We start from the raw sequence: 20,857 nt of genomic DNA on the forward strand, positions 1-20,857 counted from the left end.
TGCTCAGCATCTTAGACTCATTTCACTTTGATTCGTTTCAGAGCCATTACGTGACCCGGAGATACAGCGAGTTGCTGTGATGGTACTCGGTGCATTAGCTGGTAACCTGTGGACTGCTGGATACAAATCCCAAGCCGAGGCGATCGTTGTGAAGATTGAGGACAAACTTGGTGTTCACGGTATTTCCTTGTTTGTTTAGATGATCTTCCCTTAAAGGGAACACTCGGCAAACTCCCACAAGGGGATGCAAAAATCACGCTGGTGACAACCAATCCCTCTTGTACAAACACTTGTTTAATGTCTATGATTATGGGTTGCACAACATCAGGAAATGTTGATACAAAAACTTGCTGACAATACTTATAAAAGTCATTGTGAAATCAGTGGTTGGGTGGTGAGGTATTCGAACCCGAAAAATTTAAATTTTAGCAGGTTTAACCACTGGTCCATGTGACCACAAGTGAGATTTAAAACTCAATTAACCAAACTTTAGTTTGAATTCTCTACTCATCACACGAAAGTTTTTAGACTTATTATTCCAACAGAACACAATACCATAAAGCAGAAAATACTGCTTAACAAATTTATGATTTGCTTAGCAAAAAAATGAGTAGTGTCCCACAGTCACAACAATGTAAACTTAATGGAATGTTGGCTGGTAACCTGTTTTTGCTAAGCAATATTTGTCTGTGCTTTAGCAAGATTTTGTGCATACATGCTTTATGAAATTGAGTCCAGTGTGTCATCAGTAATTGCATCTTGTTTTAACCACCAGACCCATGGAGCTACAGTAAAACTGTTACAACTCTTTCCGAGGATGAACGGGACGAATTCCACCACAACACGGTAGCGTGTATTGAAGCTCTCGGCAATGCTGCCCTCCATCGTTCCTTTGCTCACATCCATAGTTATACCAACTCGACCACCACCCATCCTCTGCTGAAAAGAGCTGGTTTGCACTCTATGAGAGACTATCACCACGACAAGGTAAAAGGGCTTATTGGTTCTGAGCCCAAACTGATAGGGGCAGACAATATTGCTTTAAAAAAATATAACAAAATCTGCTTAGCAACAAAAATGAACTGGATACCGGTCAAATGACGTTGTAGTTTGACTGGTAACCCTATAATCAGGGGCCAATTTCATAGAGCTGCTTAAGCAAAAAATTCGCTTAAGCACGAAAATAGCACGCTTATTTTACACATGTTACTGGCCAAAATGTCATGCTATATACATTGCTTATGACTAGTATTTAGCTGTTGTTTACTTAGCATAAAAATTGAGTGGAGTCTTGGCCGGTAATCTGATTTTACTAAGCAATGAATTTTTTGCTTAAGCAAAATTTTTTGCTTAAGCAGCTCTATGAAATTGGGCCCTGATGAGGGCAATAACGTTGTGTTTAGCTTTATTTTCTTGTACATACAATTGGAGACTGACAGCAGTCTTATCAGGTAATTTTTCGTTAGTCCTGAGCACACACATTACCGATACGATTTGTTTTCATCCGATAAGTCTGCTGCCACCTATAACGTCCCAAACGGTGGGACCATGGGGCCAATTTCATAGAGCTGCTTAAGCAAAAAATTTGCTTAAGCACGGAAACAGCTCGCTTATTTTACACATGTTAGTGGCCAAAATGTTATGCCATATACATTGATTGTGACTGGTATTTAGCTGCTGTTCACTTAGCATAACAATTGAGTGGAGTCTTGGCCGGTAATCTGATTTTACTAAGCAAGGACTTTTTTGCTTAAGCAAAATTTTGTGCTTAAGTAGCTCTATGAAATTGGGCCCTAGTCGTTACACTGGTAACAAGACATAAATATGTGTCCCCACAGTTTTACCCCAACAGTTTGTTCGCATAGGTGGGTTTGCATAACATAACATTGATCATAGCTCTTAGTTTCAGCATTTTGATTACAAAGTTTTGGTATATTTTGCAGGCGGCAGGTGTCCTCCTCAAGTCAGCACTGGATGAAGATGAAGACGAACATGTTCGATATGAGGCATCATTGCTTTACAAAGATCATCCAAACGGTGTCTACAAACATGCCTCAAAGTTTGTCAATCCAGAAGAGTAAGTAATCTTGCTTCATGAATCTAAAAAGGTGATGATTTGAACTCTCAGTTTTTATTTTAAATGGATGAAGGGTTTTCTGAATTATCAATTAATCAGTGCTCAAGTAAGCTCAATATTAAACCTTTCAACATCTTCGAGCAAAGCATCTGCCCGGTTTCAACTAAAGCACACTATCTAGCGTGTGTGGACATTTTCTGAAGCAGAAGTAGACTTTTATATAAAATGGTTCCGGAGTTCCTCTGTAAAAAAAAATCTTGGTATAAATTGTTATCTTCATGCATCCTTTCCTAGATACATGGGCTCCACCAACTCGTCCGAGTTGATATCCACCGAGGGAGCGAGTTCTCCGTCCAGACGGCGAGTACGGCGTGGATTCTGGGAGGGGATTGAGTTCCATTTGGCCAGCCCAGCGATTCAGTGGAAGAAGCTAATTGGAAGCTCCAAGACCGGTGGACAGTTTGGGTTAACTATCAGAAATGCACTCGACATCAAAATAGGTGAGGCCGAAACAATATTTAGTCCCTCAACAAGACAAGTAGAGAATTAGAACTCCATCAAACGATATATACTAATACAAGTGTACCTTTTCTAAAATATCTCTTTATAAATGTATTGTGGGATTCAAAATTACTTTTAAATGGTAAATTTTGACTACTTTTTGATATGTGCTTCAGCTCCCCTCAGCGGCCATCTTCGTTTAGACATTCTGGATGAGGCTTATGCAACGGTTGTAGTTGGTCTTGTGGATACGAAAATGGATATCGCAAGAGCACGCTTCTGTTTCAACGGACACATTGAGTACAATTTGAATATTCTACAGGTAAGCCTACACTTTGAAACATGCTTCTTAAAGGCAGTGGACACTATTGGTAACTACTCAACATAATTATTAGCATAAAACCTCACTTGGTCACGAGTAATGGGGAGAGGTTGATAGTATACAACATTGTGAGAACGGCTCCCTCTGAAGTGACGTAGTGTCGTGAAATAAGTAATTTTCCACGAACTTGATTTCTAAACCTCGGATTTAGAATTTGAGGTCTCGAAATCAAGCATTTGAACGCACTCAAGGGTGTTTTTTCTTTAATAGTTATCTCGCAACTCTGACCACCAATCGAGCTCAAATTTTCACAGGTTTGTTATTTTATGCATATGTTGAGAAACACCAAGTGAGAGGACTGGTCTTTGACAATTACCAACAGTTTCCACTGTCTTTAACAGTCTTCCTAACAACATCAGACAATCACCAACAAAAGACATCGCTCAAATGTCACCTTTTTACTAGAGCTTACTACTGTACATCCATTTTAATTTCAGCTCAGCGATCCAATTGTCCCTGTAAGTCCTGTTTTAGATGTCATCAAATCAATCTAAGAACGCAGAGATAGTGATTAAAATATTGTCAACCTTCTGTAAACATTTGATTTATGGAAAATCATTTGAGAGACAGGTTCCCAATAAACAACGGAAATGTCATGTTACATTTTCGTCATGTTTTATGATTCATCAATTACCTGAAAAAAATCACCACATGTTTTTGCGTTTTTTCCAATTAGGAGTTTGGGGTTGAACGCATCAACGACCTGGTGAAAGTCTTTGATTTAGTCATCGGGCAAGTTGTTGGAAACATAGTGAGGGCGGTAGACATCGTTGTTAACCTCTTCAAAGGAGATACCAGTATCAACAAACTTTTTGATGACTTCGTTGAGGCACTTGAAAATATTCCGAGCCGCATCAGTGTAAGTGAAATAAGTTTAGAAATAACTTAAAGGTATAAATGTTTTTATGGTTTTAAAAACAGATAGCAAAACTCAATCTGTCTGTCTCGATTGTATCTTTTATTTTACCTTACATAAAACAAAGATGTGTATATCCGTGAAAACCGCGGGAAAAAATCAAAACACATTTTTAGGAACAGAATATTCTTATTTACTTTCAGTTTAATATTTGCTTTTTAGCCTGTCATTATGAATTACTTACAAAATCATCTAGCTTTTCTGTAAACACTGTGCCTCTATTAACACAATTTATTTAAATTCCATTTCTTTTTTGTAATTTCCAGGGTATGCGATCGGTGGCAGCCAATGCCGTTGCTAGACTCTCGCAGTTTGATCCAGATCAACTCCCGCCATCTATCCATGGCGTGATCATGGTAGTCAACAAGGCAGCTCAATTATTCAGTGATATAAAGACAGACGTCATGGGGTTCTACAGTGTAAGTTAAACCTGTTAAAGGATCGTTCCCAGTACAGCCGATACACAATAAAGTGCGCCATCAAGAGTTTGCGCCCGAAGAGGTTATTTTCAAAGAAGGCATTTAACAACCACCATTTGATGTCACACTTTGGGGTTCGTGAATAACGCCATAAAGAGTGGCCTCTAGCCAATGTCAATCCACGTCCATTATTCACCTTTCACATCTAGATTCGTATGCAGACGACCGCAAATGTCACCTGGGACCAATCAAAAGACAGATACAGAATGCTTACGTCACTGCACGTGTATCCAATGAAATCATTGTATCCAATGAAGTCACTGGTTCTGAAAAGCAAGTACCTGTCTTTATCCATGTGGATGAATACAGGGGACCAGTCTACATTAACATGACTATAAATGCTATGTCGTCCTTTTGCTCGGCCCCAGCGGCCAGTCTATCCAGGACCGCTTGGATGGGCTAATCGCTTGCACAGATTCTTGTTCAGGAAGTACGTCATGCGTACAGTGCATAGAAATATGGTGCAGTGTGAGTGTGATGCATGATGGGACTGCGCATTATTAAAACATAGAGCGTGGATGATGCGTTTGCCCATCCCAGCGCCTTTGGTTAAAGCAAGGCGCTGTGGACGAGCGAATGTCGTCCTTTCCCAATCAAGCTAATCGATTATGACAACCTTTTTTTATTTCAATAGGAGATCAATGAGGCTATCACTGTGACCTTACCCACGGCAGCCGAAAAAATACAGATGGCTATAGAGAGTATTTCTGGCATCATCAAAGATTTACTCAAATCACCACTGACGGCCATTGGAGACATTTTCAAGGGAGTTATCAAGTGAGTAGTAAAAGTCCCCTATAATAGACAAATAAACTAAACGAAAACACATTATGTTACCAGCATGTGTCTTTTAAAAGGCAGCGGACACTATTGGTAATTACTCAAAATAATTATTAGCATAAAACCTTACTGTGTACGAGTAATGGGGAGCTGTTGGTAGTAAAAAAAAAAAAAAAAAAAAAAACATTGTGAGAAACGGCTCCCTCTGAAATAACGTAGTTTTGGAGAAAGAAGTAATTTTCCACGAGTTTGATTTCGGAGACCTCAGAATTAGAATTTGAGGTCTCGAAATCAAGCATCTGAAAGCACACATCTTGGTGTGACAAGGGTATTTTTTTATTTCATTATTATTTCCCAACTTCGAGCAATTGAGCTCAAATTTTCACAGGTTTGTTATGTTATGCATATGTTGAGATACACCCAGTGAGAAGACTAGTCTTTGAAAATTACCAAAAGTATCCAGTGTCTTTAAGCACCCTATAAGTACTTCTTCGAGTTCTTTGAATAAATCCACAGGTAACACTACTCGCAGTCAAATACGTTTTTCAAGTGATACCCCCCCCCCCCCTCCTGTCGCAGAAGTCGAACAACTTTACTACAAAGCTATCCCGGTAGCAAGAGGCCAGTGCAGAATTCCTTAATGCGGGTACCACAACAATTCTATTAAATGTTTGTATAGCTATTAGTTTATTGCCCTTTGTACCCATGTGAAAACAATTGTGTCATCTTCTCTCAATGGGCTTGTCCACTTCATGTTCCAATCGTCGGTATAAATATCCTTTAAAGACTCTGGACACGTTTGGTAATTGTCAAAGACCAGTCTTCTCACTTGGTGTATCTCAGCGTATGCATAAAATAACAAACCTGTGAAAGTTTGGGCCTAATTCGTTTACGAAGTTGCCAGAAAATAATGAAAGAAAAACACCCTTACTGTACAATTATTTGCTTTAATGTAGAAATAAAGTGCTTCAGCTGATGTCTTTTGACACTTTATTGAGAAAATACCTCTTTCTCAAAAACTACATTTTATTTCAAAGGGAGTCGTTTCTCCCAATGTGTTATACTTTCAACAGCTCTCCATTGCTCATTGGGAAATAAGTTTTTATGCTATACAGTTTGAGTAACTACCAAACCTGTGCAGTGCCTTTTCACTGGGAAAATGCAAGTTGTTGATCAATTTTTATTTGTTTAATGAATTTTATGAGTTTTATAAATTACGTTTTGTCTTTCTTTGAACAGCGTCAAAATGGCCGTTGATTCAATATTTGAAGCTAAGAAAAATGTGGAGAAAGCAAACTTCTTGAAGGAAGGTACGTTAAGGAGAGGTTAATAATGATCAGGGCCCAATTTCAGAGAGCTGCTTTAGCAGAAAATATTGCTCAACAATTTGGCTGGTTTCCTGTCCTGGTGCTATAAGTATCACTTTGTTGTGCTTAGCTTCTTTTTGTGCTTAAAGACAATAGACACTATTGGTGATTTTCAAATACTAGTCTTCTCACTTGGTGTATCTCGACATAATTATGCACACAATACGAGATAATAATGGAAGAAAAAACACCCTTGTCACACAAAGATGTGTGCTTTCAGATGCTTGATTTCGGGAATTCAAAGACTAATTCTAAAGTATCGGAATCAAATTGAAATGTTGTGGAAAATTACTTCTTTCACGAAAACTACGTTACTTCAAAGACGGCCGTTTCTCACAACGTGTTTATACTATCAACAGGTCTCCATTGCTTGTTACCAAGTAATTTGTTATGCTTACAATTATTTGGAGTAATAACCAATAGTGTCAACTGCCTTTAAGCAACTCTATGAAATTTTGCCCGGTAGATGTTGAGGGTATCAGTGACGTTTTTGTGAACTCTTGTGCTTTCTTTTAAGTTTGACTTTTTTGGTGTGAAATTTTCATTGAGTAGGTCAAAGACCATACTGGTTTGATCTACCCAAAGTCATTGGTGACATGATCGAAGAATTGGCCATGCATCTTGGAAACATCAAGAGAGATCTTAAAGTGTGGGTTGATGAGGTTCAGAGTGCAGAAGATCCCATCAAGAAGCTGACTGGGGGCGCCCTTGACTCGGTAAGGAACGTTGCATATTTTAATTATTAAGAGTATTTTAAGTAGGATTTTTAACTTTGCATGGTGGAATTACGATATGGAAAGGTTTGCAAGAACACCATGCAATGACTATCTCTAAATGAGTTGGGATGGTTCTGAAAAGAACTGTTGGTTTCAACTCGACGTTTTGATCAGTATGCCTTGATCGTCTTCTGGTAAAAAGCGGTAACAGTTTCTTTTCGGAAATATTTTGAATTGATTTCCTGTTCTCAGCACACCCTGAGGACTCGAGTGCAGGCAGAGATCGAGTCAATCTTGATGGATCTGATGGAACCAATTGAACCAATCAAAGAACTTCTGGCTCCGTTCTTTGAGATCTACGACCTCGTCTTTGACACCATCAAGGCAGTCAAGAAGGCTTATCAGACGCTCAAAGATTCGTAAGTTTATGTGGTACCACTTTCTGTTTAAAAAACATAAACAAGAGAGGCAAAGTTAAACTAGTGTGTCGTATATAGCCGATTTACTAACACATAACAGTCTATAAACAGATTCATCTAAGTTGTATTAGAACAGTCATTGAATTAAAGTTTGATTTCAGAAAATAAGGCTATGTAATTTTGGATTCTTTTCATTATTTACTCTAACCTTTTGATTTAATCGATACACTTAAACATTAAAATCAAGTTGAACATAAGTTTGACATCCATCATTTCACCAACTTTAGATACCAGAAGTCCTTAACTCTTGTAATGAAGCTGTTCGGTCCGAAAGCTCATGAGAAGTTTCCGAGGAAGTACCGGTCACCGGGGACCGGAGAGTGCGCCTCGGGTGGGTTCTATCCAACGGACTCAGCTGGACACTACGAGGATCAGGGTGTCGATCTGGAGATGCCTCAAGGAGCAAAGGTAGGTCATTCATAATATTTCACATACAATAATAGTAATGTGTCATGGCCTAGCGGTTAAGAGCACCGGACTCAAGCTCTGGTGTTTGATCAGCAGAGTGAGGGTTCGAATCCCGGTCGTGACACTTGCTACATAAAGTTGGGGAGGTAGTGCTTTCTGCTCTACCAGCCAGGCTTCTGATTGATGATACCCAAGCCTACATCCATATAGATTGTAAAAGGGGTAACCCTGCTTCAGCCCTAGAAGTAGGTGGCAACGGCCCCTGTGGTATAGTCCCCCTCAATTTTCTGAACCTTTTGCCCTGGTAGCTGGGATATAATACTTCTTGAATTTTCAAAATCTAACAAAATGGATGCTGTAATAAAATATTACCGTATTTGTAGAGCGCCTTACAAACCTAGATGAGAAAATTTAATAGAAGAGCAAAAATACCTAAAGCAACAGACTCAAAAACAAAATAGATGGGACGTATAAACAGATGTGTTTTAAGAGTCATTTTAACTGTTCAGAAGAAGTGTTAATTGGAAGTGAGTTCCAGTTACGGAGACCAGCGATGGAAAATGCACGATCTCTAAACTTACTGGAGGATTGAGGTACCGCCAGTGCCCAATTTCATAGAGCTGCTAAGCACAAAAAGTAGCTTAGCAAGAAATTTCTCCCTTGATAAAAACAGAATTACCAACCAAATTTCCACGTGATTTTCAGGACAAGCAAGCAACAGCTGATTGTTAGTAGGAAAGCAATATGCAACAAATGGAAACTTGGTTGGTAATCCTTTTTTTATCAAAACAGAAATGTCATGCTAAGCAAAATGTTTGCATAGCAGCTCGCTGAAATCTAATGTGTCTGAAATGTATGATGGAACAATCTTCGTCTTTATTGATGTGTTTTGTAGTTGGTGGCGCCCTTTTCTGGTGAGATCTACATAACCCTCGGGAAGCCAAACCAAGTCACCCTTGAGGCGAAAGGAGGTTCATTCCGAGACATTAAGATATTAATTGATAACATTATACCCAACAACACACTATCAGAAACGCTATTAACAAGTGTGAGTAAAAACTTTTTTTTTTTCTTTATCAAAGAACTAGCATATTTTGTTTTAGTATCCGTGTGGTTTCAAGATTTATCATTGCTGCACCAGCTGAATTGAGCCTGAAGTTCAATTATATTTTGATATGATCGATGCATATTAAAGACCCTGAACACTAGTGGTAATTGTCAAAGACCCATCTTCTCACTTGGTGTATCTCAACATACATTAAATAACAAATAAAACCTGTGAAAATTTGAACTCAATTGGTTGGTCGCCAAAGTTGCGAGATAATGAAAGAAAAAACACCCTTGTCACACGAAGTTGTGTGCTCTTCAGATGCTTGATTTCGATAGCTCAAAATCTAATTCTGAGGTCTCGAAATCAAATTCAAATATTTTATTGGAAAATTACTTCTTTCTCGAAATCTACAATACTTCAGAGGGAGCAGTTTCTCTCAATGTTTTATACTATCAACCACTCCCCATTACTCGTTACAAAGTAAGGTTTTATGCTAACAATTATTTTGAGTATTAATTACCAATAAGGTCCACTGCCTTTAACCTCTAAGGTTCATACAACTTGGATTATTCATACTTTGGTGCATTCCCCCAAAGCAGGTTATTGCCGGTACTGAGATTGGAAGGGTAGGGAGTGCCACAGCTTGTGCACCACCTAACTACATCCATCTTTCAATGAAGAAAACCAAACCAAACCGTCTAGCTTCGATACTAGACAGTGCGCTTGATGACAACCAGACTGCTGCAGACTTAGCTGCAAAAGAAGGTTACGTCGATCCTAGTAACTACTTGGCTAAACGACCACTGGAGATACCAAAATGGATACAAGTCTGTAACGATTACAAAGTAGTTTGGAGGGTAAGTAATTCCCATTAAAATAAATTATTTTCCTTTTACAATTGATGATGTCACGGAAAAAAAACAGTTTGACTTATGGCAAGACAATATTCTAACTATATCAAAATCTATATTAATTTTGGTTTTTACCCATACAACGATGTGTGCTAGCACTTCATACTCAGTTCTTTCCCGAGTCCAGTGAACAAAATGTCACAGGCATGTTACTCGGGTGGGATTCGAACCCACAACCCTTGCAATTCTAGAGCAAGGTCTTACCAGCTAGACTACCAAGGTTGCCCAGTGGCTAGAGGCAGTTCGAATCCTATGTTTAGTAGCCGGTTAGGCTTACTGCAAACGATTCAATAGATGTTAAATTTGCATCGGTGATAAGATTTTGGGTTTTTTTTCCCCATATACACTGATGTGTGTTAGCATTGTTTACTCAGTACTTACCCGACTTCTGTGCCAAAAAATCACAGGCATATTACTCGGGTGGGATTCGAACCCATGACCCTTGCAATTCTAGAGCAGTGTCATACCAACATCTTCTCAACGAAACGCACACCTTTCAATGCCTTTACACTGCTGAACTTCGTAACTTCTGTTGTAAATTATAGCGAACAACTTTGTTTTCCTTCGACAAATTTGAAACACAGGGCAAAACAGTGTTAGAAGGAACTTTGCCCAAGGATAAGGCGGGTAAAATGAACGACACGACTCCGAAGCGGGGAGAATCTCCATCCACCTCAACAGAGCAACCCAACCAAGCTGAGCAACCACCCCCACGTCAATCACCTCTCAACCAGGCAATCACACCGAGTAAGACATAAATACCAATACCCTTTGTTCTTGGTGTACTTATTAATAACATGTATAATAACTTTTGCATCAGGGATTAAAGGCAATTGATGCTATTGGTAATTGTCAAAAACCAGTCTTCTCACTTGGTGTAAAATTTGCGTCGGGGATGAAGAATCTTATACGGGTTTATACCCACACCAGTTTAAAGCTGTGATCAGACCCGCATGAGATATTCATTTCCGCTGCTATGTGCTTCCGGCAAAAACACTTACAGCTAGTGTTTTCTCACTTTATTGATACAATTTGAATAAATAAAATAGTTCAAAATGTGCGCACATTTCGGTGTAACTTATTTGTTCGTTGGAAATAACGTGTTTAGGATTTGAGGCATTGCATGGTGGGGTATCAATATATATTTGGTTTGCGGTAACACCATGTGTGTATCTACTTGCCAGGTAGTGTTGAAATAGATATGTATTTAAGGGGAGCGGACACTTGTAATTACTCAAAATAATTATTAGCATAAAACCTTACTTGGTAACGAGTGATGGGGAGAGGTTGGTAGTATAAAACATTGTGAGAAACGGCTCCCTCTGAAGTCAAGCAGTTTTCGAGAAAGAAGTAATTTTCCACGAAATTGATTTCGAGACCTCAAGTTTAGAATTTGAGGTCTCGAAATCAAGCATTTGAAAGCACACACCGTCGTCTGACCATGGTGCGACAAGGGTGTGTTTTTCTTTCATTAATATCTCCCAACTTCGATGACCGATTAAGCTCAAATTTTCACAGGTTTGAGATACACTAAGTAAGAAGTCTGGTCTTTGACGATTACCAATAGTGTCTAATGCTTTAACTGTTCATTACTGTCAGGTAGTCGAGACGAAACCCAGGAGGCCCTTGGCTTTCCACAGCCCAAAATCGGCTCTGGGTCACCCTTCAAGAACTTCACTCTTCGGAACCTAAAGATAAGCTCCATTTTAGCATTTGCCCGCAAGCTCAAACTGGAGGATACAGCAGACGAACTGCTTAAAGTTGTCAAGACGATAGTCGTAAGTTTAAGAGAAAACAAAATGGAATTTAGATCTTTCAATTTTTTTAATCAAACCATAGTATTTCAAATTAGCGTAACAATACTCTTTCAAAAACAAAATATGTATAAGTTGAACTCTTGCACTAAGACGTCAGACACGGCCTCATAATTGCAATGTCGGCCGTCGATTTCACCAAACTCATCCTAACTTAGGATTAATCCTAGGACGAGTTCAGCTCCCTGTCCGAAGACGTTAAGACAAATTGAGCCCATCATAAGTTAGGAAGAGTTATTCGTTCTAACTCGAGATGCATTCCAAGTTATATTGAATCCAAGTCAAATTGGTGCATACCTACAATGCCGCACGGACTGTCACGATTATCAAAATAAATACGATAACTGCTTTCTTCAATAAATTTAGATTTTTGTTTATGTAAGACTTAAAAATGTCAAGTCAGTGTCCTTCCCTCAAGGCTGCACGACTTTCACAATATAAAAAAACAAAATGTAAATTTGTTATTAGCTTCTTAACTAAAACTTTTCTTTTTTCAAAAATTAGAAACTTGTGAGCGACAAGCCGTGTGTTCTTCCCGAGTCTATGACCAACGATGCTTTAAGGATTGAGCTTCAACAGAGAGGTCTGAGCTCACAAGGAGACAGGAAAATGCTCCTCCAGCGATATAAAGAACCCGAAGACCGTAAATGTTTATGCTCTTTTAACGTTTACCTTTGGATTTTCCGGAACCGTTCGATTGCTTTAACTGTAACAAGTTTGGTAACTACTCAATATGTATTAGCATAAAACGGTACTTTAGCATAAAACGGTAACGAGCAATGGCGATCTGTTGATAGTATAAAAAATTGTGAGAAACGACTCCCTCTGAAGTAACATAGTTTTTAGAAAGAGATAAATTCTCACTAAACAAAAATAAAAGACCTTCTGGCCAGAAACATTTTACTTCTCTCTGAAAGCACACTACTTTGTACAAGAAGGGAGTTTTTTCTGTCATCATTACGTTGCAACTTCAATGACCAATTAAGAAACCACGGTTCTTTTCAGAACCACCCCAGCATCCAACTCATTTAGAGATCATCATTACATGGTGTTACCGCAAGCCTTATTATATATCGGTTTTCCACCATGCAAAGTTTCAAATCCTACTTATTTTCCAATTGTCCATAGGTTGTCCTTTTCTTCTGGTCTCTCTACCTAAGAATGTGTACTGTAAGATTGATGAGAGCTGCTTTGGTGTAGAATGCTGTATGAACATTAAACTCTTCATGGTGTCTCTGGCTTTCAAGGCATTCATGAGATTTGATCCCTGTGAGTTTCAGTTCATCATTGGAGTCAACTCGTGGAACTACACTGTTCAAATACTGGAGGCAGAGTGGGGTAAGTGGGGAATGACGTCATTTTGAGTAGGGCGCCATCACCACGTAGACTCGACTCAAGTCCCCATCCCGTGAGAGTCCTTTTATTTTCAGTCCCATCGCCTAACATCAGAAAACTCCCCAACCTGTCCCGCGCCGGGACCACAATGTAAGTCTACATTTTGATGGTGGATATGCTTTTAGGAACCTCTCGCACAAGATTGAGACTTGAATCAAGTCTATCACCACAAGTCCAAATAGATGATGTTCGTTGACACTGTGTGCGTACAAATCTTTGCGCTTCCATCGTTGCAGCTTTAGCCTTTGTTTCTTATGATCATTTTAAAGTTGCTCTCTCCGACGAAGGTCGTATAGAAACCAATGCTCAATATAAAATGAATTTTCAGATTTTCTGAAATTGTGACTGCAACTCCGGAGGTTATTAAGTCCCATCTTAACATAATCTGGGCATTAATTAATTGTTTTATTTGCTTATTCTTCAGGTAAACAATGGGAGGTTCCAGTCCCCTTTGATGTACCCTTTGTTGATGACATGAAACTACATCTTAGGTATGATTGCTTCTGTAAATAATTCTATTTAATTGCTTTATGCAATCGGCCCATGCTCGTCTTCTACCTAAAACTTGAATAATTTACACGTGTTTTTAAGCTCTTGGTAGCGGACCTAAAACCACGTTCTTCTTATGGGTTTTCAAAGCTTGGATTGGGCTCAGTTACAGCACAAGTAATTTTTCCATTTTACTCAATTTTAAGGTTCGGCATTGAAAAGACGAAAACTCAACTCCTTGTCAGCATGAGCGTGGGTTTCTGCCCTGAGAGTGGGGACGCAGAGTGCCTGGAATTCCTCGATGTGCTTCAAGATTCCGCTGTACCACTTCCCATCTGCAACCCTGATGGCACATTCACTTGGCCAGAAAGTAGGTCACGTTAAATCATGATTCTAATACACTCTCGGACGATGTTCTCAGTGGTGTAAACCATTTATGAAACTGTTGCTGTTTGAACGAAACAATAGGCCTAGTTGTATGATATACTTCGCAAAATAGTATGAATTTACCCCCATAGGAGAGATGCAAGCTTTCGTAAAGTTTCTATGTACTTTTTGTAGGACAAGGAAACACGATATTCACAGATTTTCTCTAAACTTACACAGTTTGAAGATAATGATTGAAAGCTTCCCTGAAAATATTACGTGCTGAGGTGCTGTAGTTTTGGGGAAATGAGTAAACCAATGTCATGAAAATAATTTTTGTTTCACAGATCATGAGACGAAAATTATTTTAAGCATGTAAAAACATATTTTCATGACATTGTTTTACTCATTTCTCAAAAACTACAGCACCTCAGTAATTAATATTTTTAAGGAAAGCTTTCCACTATCATTATCTTCAAACCCTGTAAGTTTAATGTAAATCTATGGACACTTTGAAAAGGTACCCAAATCCTTTAAAGACACCGGACACTATTGGTAATATTGTGAAAGACCAGTCTTCTTACTTGGTGTATCTCGAAATACTACATGAAATTATTTGGTTTAAGTATGGAAAGGAAGGAACTTCTATGAAAGTAGTTGGGGAATCGTTTGTTTTCTGAATTTAAACTGCAACTTTTCGTAATCGTCTTGTATTAGTTGACATCGAGGAGTATTTTAGCCGTGCCAGGCTGAATATGTTGATCAAAAAGACTGGAGAGGAGCTTCTTCAGGTAGGACTAGATAAAGCGCTTGAGTATGTCCTGGAGGAACTTGGCATTGACGAAGTAAGTAAGCCTATCATTGTTTCAATTGGGGGTTAAAATCAAATGTGTATTGTCCATAAAATTGAAAGATGCTTTGTCAAATATGCTCACTGCCTTCTAACAATGTTTTTTTTTTTTTTTACAGACTTTCTAATTATGCTTGGAAAAAACATTATTTTATCTATTGATACAAACCTGTATTTTCGCAAAGGCACAACCAGAATTCTACTCCATATAAGACGAAACAGTGAAAGAACAAGAGAGACAAACACTGGCTGTCATTAACATAACAAAAAGAATGTGATAGAAAAGAGTTCAAACATCTACTGGTTCTGAATGAAAGTGGCTTTAGCATACGCAGCTATGTGTAAGACATTTGTTGATGAGCTAGAAACAAAAACGAGCTTGCAAAGTGTGACTGACAAGCATTAGTTCCATCTCTCATCTCCCGTTTTGTAAAAACAGAAACTTCTTGATGGAAAAGAGCCTTGTCCAACACCAGCCAGTTTGAGCGACTCTCAACTCATCGGTGCTCTTGAAGGAAGGGATCTTGAAACAACAGGAAGTAGAGCTGAGAAAGAAGTCCGACTCTCTGAGAATGAAAGAAGTAAGTTTGAAAAAAGGTGCGCCCTTGCACAAGAGGTTGAATAGCTCTTGAGCTGGTACTACCGCCACTTTCCGAAACCGTTAAAGCACACCCGTCTTCAGTTTGCTGTTCACTGTTTGCATACAGCTGATCAACCCATATCACACCTGGGCCCAATTTCATGGCTCTGCTTACTGTAAGCACAGAATCGGCGCTTATGGAAGCAGAGAATGCTGTGCTTACGGCAAGCGTATTTCACGGGTTAGCGGCGAATTTTGGCTTCTGCGCGTGCGTACTCCACGTTACTATAGGCATTCTACGCTTACAAGGCTAGCGCAGAAATTCGGCGCTTGCACGTAAGCGGGGAATCGCGATCGTAAGCGCAGAATTCGGCGGTAAGCATAGCCATGAAATTGGGCCTTGATCTTCTGGAATCCTCTTGGCAGACATCCAAATCACAGCAGAAGGAAAATAAGCTACCCAGACACCATCACCAAAGACACGAATCTCAATCCAAACGAGACCCAACCACTCATGAGGGACAAAGCAACCTGGCACCACTTTATCAATGCTGCTTCTACTATTCCGTCCAAGGACAAAGGATGACGATGATGATGATGTTTGTTATTTGAAAATGACGGATTGCACTTTACAAGAATATTCAAATTTGTTTTGACATTTATCTTCGTCTCCATGCAGGTTGTGGAACATTTTTTACACTACCTGCATTCTCCAGGAAGGTCGCAGAGATTGCTTACTGTTCACTCAGTGAGAACTGCCTCCGTATTGACTGCTGTCTTGAACTGAACATCAAAGAGTATATTAAGTTCCGCCGCTCCTTCAAAGCATTCATTGACGTCAATGCGTGTGATTTCTCGATTACAATTGCTTTTCAGCATTTGCGGTACACTAAAGTACTGTTGAGTTACGATTGGGGTGAGTATTTAAAAAAAAAGTACTAAGTAAAGTAGCAGCGTCATACAAACTAGATTCACCAAGATTGCCCGGTGGCTATGATGCAGTTCGAATCCTATGTTTTAGAAGCAGTACTGCGAACGATTTAATAGATGTTAAGTTTGCACTTTAAAGATTAAAATAATAATATAAAGAATAGTTTAAAGCAATGTTGTTATGTTGTCTTTCAGGCGATGTAAAGTATCAGGAGATCGGACCATTCACACTGAGATACACAATCGATAAACTGGATGATGAGAAGCAGTTCAAGATTGACTTCGGAGCATCGGTTTGCCCCATCAACGGGGATGAGTGCATCTTTGACATTGACATCATTCAGGACTACAGGGTGCCGATTCCATTCTGCAACTCCAACTTTTCACTTTCTCTTCCAGGTATGAACAACTTTGCATTTTTGTCACGGATTCCCCTCCATATATAAACTTTTAACATTGCAGTTAAGAAACAAAGTTTTTGGCGATATCATTAAAGGCAGTGGACACTATTGGTAATTGTCAAAGACTAGCCTTCACAGTTTATGTATTTCAACATGTGCATAAAATAACAAACCTGTGCATATTTGAGCTCAATCGGTCATCGAACTTGCAAGATGATAATGAAAGAAAAAACACCCTTGTCACATGAAGTTGTGTGCGTTTAGATGGTTGATTTCGAGACCTCAAGTTCTAAACCTGAGGTCTCGAAATTAAATTCGTTGAAAATTACTTCTTTCTCGAAAACTGTGGCACTTCATGAGGAAGCCGTTTCTCACAATGTTTTATACCATCAACCCCCCCCATTACTCGTCACCAAAAAAGGTTTTATGCTAATAAATATTTTGAGTAATTACCAATAGTGTCCACTGCCTTTAAAGAGGAAAATCATCTATAGTAATTGGATGAATTGGATGAAATACGAAAATTTATATAAATCTTAATTTTTAAATAAATTGTTATATAAAATAACCAACCTTGTCCGTTGAATGATTTGAAAAGTTTTCATAATCTTGTTTTGTTTAAAATTTATATCGAGCCCTTAGGTTATACATTGACAAACTGTTCAGGTGTTTGTAACTGTTTTACTACTAATTTTGTTTTGATACGCAGGGAAGACAAACTTGACTGATTTTATTGCTCAAGTTGGTCAAAATGCACGTCAGCAAGCCATCAACATTCTCCTACAGTTTATTGGTCTGAGAGATAAGATTGACGATGGACCCTGTGCCTCCACAACTCAGGATGGTATGAACAAAATAATCAAGCTGTCCATTTCTGGGTGGTTTTATGCAAAATGTATCCAACTTTCTACGAAAGTTCATCTTTCCCTAGCCCTATTATAGGACTCTGTACACGAAGCTATAGAAAAAAAGGAGAAATATTGTCACATGACAAGTCAAAAGTAAACTTTCTACAAGTCCAACACTGGGGGCGCAGCTGATGAGTTCCCTACAGTGTAAACCAATACAACTAGTGAAACAATAACAGAATTTTGCATGTTGTTTGAAGCAGTATTCTTCGTTTTTCAGTGTGCACTGACGTAACTCTCCCTAGTCTTCCCAGCACATTGACCTGTGACCTTTACGATCGCTGCCTCGGTGTGCGATGCTGTGTTGATCTGGATCTTCAAATCACTGTGTTATCAAGTAATGTATGGCTGGAACTTGATCCATGCGAGTTTTCACTATCCATGGGCTTTGGAAAGTGGTCCATAACCTTCAAGATATTCGACTACCACTGGGGTGAGTATTTTGTAGCTAGTCATATCAACAGATCATGGGTTCTCTTCAGGGGGGTTTATGCAAAGTTGATTTGGGTGCATACCCAAAGATAAATAACATCAAGTGAACAACACAGGACTGACACTTAGAGGGGAAATAACATTGTTGGTAATTTGACCTTGGTATTGCAACTATTTGTTCTAAGACGTGGCTTCTATTTGATACAAGTTGGTTCTAATGATGCCATTTCAAAACTTTGGTGAACGGAGAAACAAAGTATACCTTCCGTTTATTATTATTATCAGGCACCCAAGAGGAGCTAAAGATCGGCAAGGCCTTAACCTTGATCTACACCATCGACAAGTTGACCGAAGACAAGGTATTTGTCTTGGACCTGGCTCTGTCGTTTTGTCTTCCCGAATCGAATTGTGATACAGCGCCCTCTATAGACATCTTGAAAGGAACGCGTGTACCTATTCCGTTATGCAACGAGAACGCAACATTTGTCCTTCCAGGTACGTACGAAATATTTATATGAGATGTGAAAATGTTTGTGAAAACTTGTGAAGACTTTTAAGTATACTCCAAAGTTGTGAACAAACTCATGCGCTATTAACATGACTGTCTTTCGATTTCTTAGGCCCTATCAGATGGAGATGCTTTGTCATTTAGTTCATTCGCTGAGCAAAGACACTTATTTAATAAACACTAATAAGAACACTTTTGTTAGTGTTTAAACAGCTCTTATGCAACTGAGCCAGCCCTCTTGCTTTTACGAGACAAACATGATAATAATAATAATAATAATAACAATAATAATAATAATAAACAACGCTTATAAAGCGCCTTACATCCATGACTGGACCCCAAGGTGCTGTACACATTAAAATTAGCTGCGAACAAGAGGCAGAAATAACCAAAAAGCATAAAAATATAAACCATAAAATGGACCAGCCAATATTTGAAACCACAAACCGCGAAATTTAAAAAGTTATGGAAAAGCATTAGTTTAAAAACGTTAGTTAAACTTACAATAAATACGTTTTGAACTGTATTCAACAGGTGATGGGACTGTGTCAGACTTCGTGAAGATGGTGGGAAAGAATGCAGCTGAGTCAACTATCGAGGCGGTACTTACTGCTCTCGGATTGTCGGTAAGTAAACCAGACTGTTTTTGAAAGTTGAGCAGGTTCTATGGACCTCTCAAATATGTAACTATGAGTAAGAATTTAAAAATGCAAAGTACGTTTGCTGCACGTTGCCTTCTCCCTGTCCCCTTGCAGCATTTTTTTGTAAGTTGCTGCCCGCTGTATCATATTTTTAGTAAATTCTAAAATGTTTATTTTTTAAGATAAGTTCAGTCATCTACTCCGCGGTAGTAGAGAAGGCCCTCAAATTCTGAAAAATCTCTTTTCCGCGGTTGTAGAATATAAAGCAAGACAGTTTTGCAAAAGAAGATAGTCTAAACACTTTATGTTAACTCAAACCAAGGTAATATACATTTATTTATCATCGTGCACTGCCTCAAATTTCATATTAAACAATCTCATTGACACATTTGTGATGTATCTTTTTGTAGAAATTCATCAGTCAAGAACCTTGTGTCCGACCGCAGGTCACAAACAACGGATGGCATAGAGGTGGGTTAACTTGGAGATGAAAATTGCCACCCGTAGTCTAGTTAAAATAACTAAACATGAGAAGGATACAAAACCAACAGTAAAAATGTTTTCAAAATATCTGCCTAAAAAGACAATTGACTGTATTTTTATTTTATTTTTCTTACTATTAGTATTATTGGTTTATTAAAAAACATTCAAACATCGCATCCAAAGGCTGGGATGAGTTAAAAATACAGAGACTTTTTAGCAATAAGTAGCAATAAGTAAATTGACTTTACCTTAGTTTTATAAACTAGAAAAACATCACTTTATTAGAGGAAACTCTCACCGAATGTGGTTGTTAAGATCTAAATGTAAACACATCTCAATCATTACATCTATCATGTTTTTCTGCAGTTTGTCCAAGAGATGTCAGACTTCCACATCTACCGAGTAACCTCATCTGCACTCTTCCAGAGAAGTGTCTGGGGTTCGATTGCTGTTTCGAGCTTCCAATTCCAGAACTCACCCCAATCAGCACCAATGTCTTCTTCATCTTTGATCCTTGTAACTATAAGTTGTCACTTGGTCTGGGAAGCTGGAGTAAAGACCTTCAGATCCTCTCCTATCAGTGGGGTCAACAAGAAGAGGTCACCATTGGCAATGCTGTATCTTTAAGGTAATCGGTGAAGAAATATCAACTCTTCCGTAAACTTTATGGTGTTATTTAAATCTACCCCACCAGTTTCCCTATTAATGTGTATTACTGTGGTGCCGCTGTCCAGGTTGTATCACAAACTATAGGGTGTTGGCCTACAGTAATCTCTGGCTATGCGACAGTAACATATGTTGTACGACTTATGACTGGTACCCCTAATTAAAGATACTGACACAACAGGGAGACTGCTAAATAGGTCTAGATAGCTCTTTTTTTTTAAGTACACCGTTCAAGTCCCACCCTGTTACAATTTCTTTGTTCAACCCTTAATTGGTCTGTATTTTATTACAGGTGGAATGTTTGTGGACTTAATGTATTTTTCTTTC

General features: G+C 38.7%; 1 protein-coding gene across 2 annotated transcripts in view; it reads left to right on the forward strand.

The window, feature by feature from the left end:
- Window positions 1-20,857, forward strand: part of LOC139944971 (uncharacterized) — an 86,586-nt gene that overhangs the window by 1,515 nt on the left and 64,214 nt on the right. For both annotated transcript variants that reach the window (XM_071942170.1, XM_071942171.1), the window contains exons 5-34: window positions 42-179; window positions 776-987; window positions 1,944-2,077; window positions 2,372-2,577; window positions 2,755-2,900; window positions 3,637-3,819; window positions 4,143-4,295; window positions 4,990-5,132; window positions 6,375-6,445; window positions 7,055-7,218; window positions 7,471-7,637; window positions 7,925-8,105; window positions 9,001-9,153; window positions 9,756-10,013; window positions 10,652-10,814; window positions 11,667-11,845; window positions 12,386-12,524; window positions 13,010-13,219; window positions 13,701-13,767; window positions 13,972-14,135; window positions 14,849-14,976; window positions 15,421-15,562; window positions 16,241-16,477; window positions 16,687-16,890; window positions 17,602-17,736; window positions 18,021-18,233; window positions 18,518-18,727; window positions 19,275-19,366; window positions 19,792-19,852; window positions 20,231-20,492. In XM_071942170.1, the coding sequence (XP_071798271.1) occupies window positions 42-179; window positions 776-987; window positions 1,944-2,077; window positions 2,372-2,577; window positions 2,755-2,900; window positions 3,637-3,819; window positions 4,143-4,295; window positions 4,990-5,132; window positions 6,375-6,445; window positions 7,055-7,218; window positions 7,471-7,637; window positions 7,925-8,105; window positions 9,001-9,153; window positions 9,756-10,013; window positions 10,652-10,814; window positions 11,667-11,845; window positions 12,386-12,524; window positions 13,010-13,219; window positions 13,701-13,767; window positions 13,972-14,135; window positions 14,849-14,976; window positions 15,421-15,562; window positions 16,241-16,477; window positions 16,687-16,890; window positions 17,602-17,736; window positions 18,021-18,233; window positions 18,518-18,727; window positions 19,275-19,366; window positions 19,792-19,852; window positions 20,231-20,492 (4,915 nt within the window). The remainder of the gene's footprint in view (window positions 1-41; window positions 180-775; window positions 988-1,943; window positions 2,078-2,371; window positions 2,578-2,754; window positions 2,901-3,636; window positions 3,820-4,142; window positions 4,296-4,989; window positions 5,133-6,374; window positions 6,446-7,054; window positions 7,219-7,470; window positions 7,638-7,924; window positions 8,106-9,000; window positions 9,154-9,755; window positions 10,014-10,651; window positions 10,815-11,666; window positions 11,846-12,385; window positions 12,525-13,009; window positions 13,220-13,700; window positions 13,768-13,971; window positions 14,136-14,848; window positions 14,977-15,420; window positions 15,563-16,240; window positions 16,478-16,686; window positions 16,891-17,601; window positions 17,737-18,020; window positions 18,234-18,517; window positions 18,728-19,274; window positions 19,367-19,791; window positions 19,853-20,230; window positions 20,493-20,857) is intronic.

Source organism: Asterias amurensis, chromosome 12, assembly GCF_032118995.1.
Source record: "Asterias amurensis chromosome 12, ASM3211899v1".
NCBI classification, from domain to species: domain Eukaryota; kingdom Metazoa; phylum Echinodermata; class Asteroidea; order Forcipulatida; family Asteriidae; genus Asterias; species Asterias amurensis.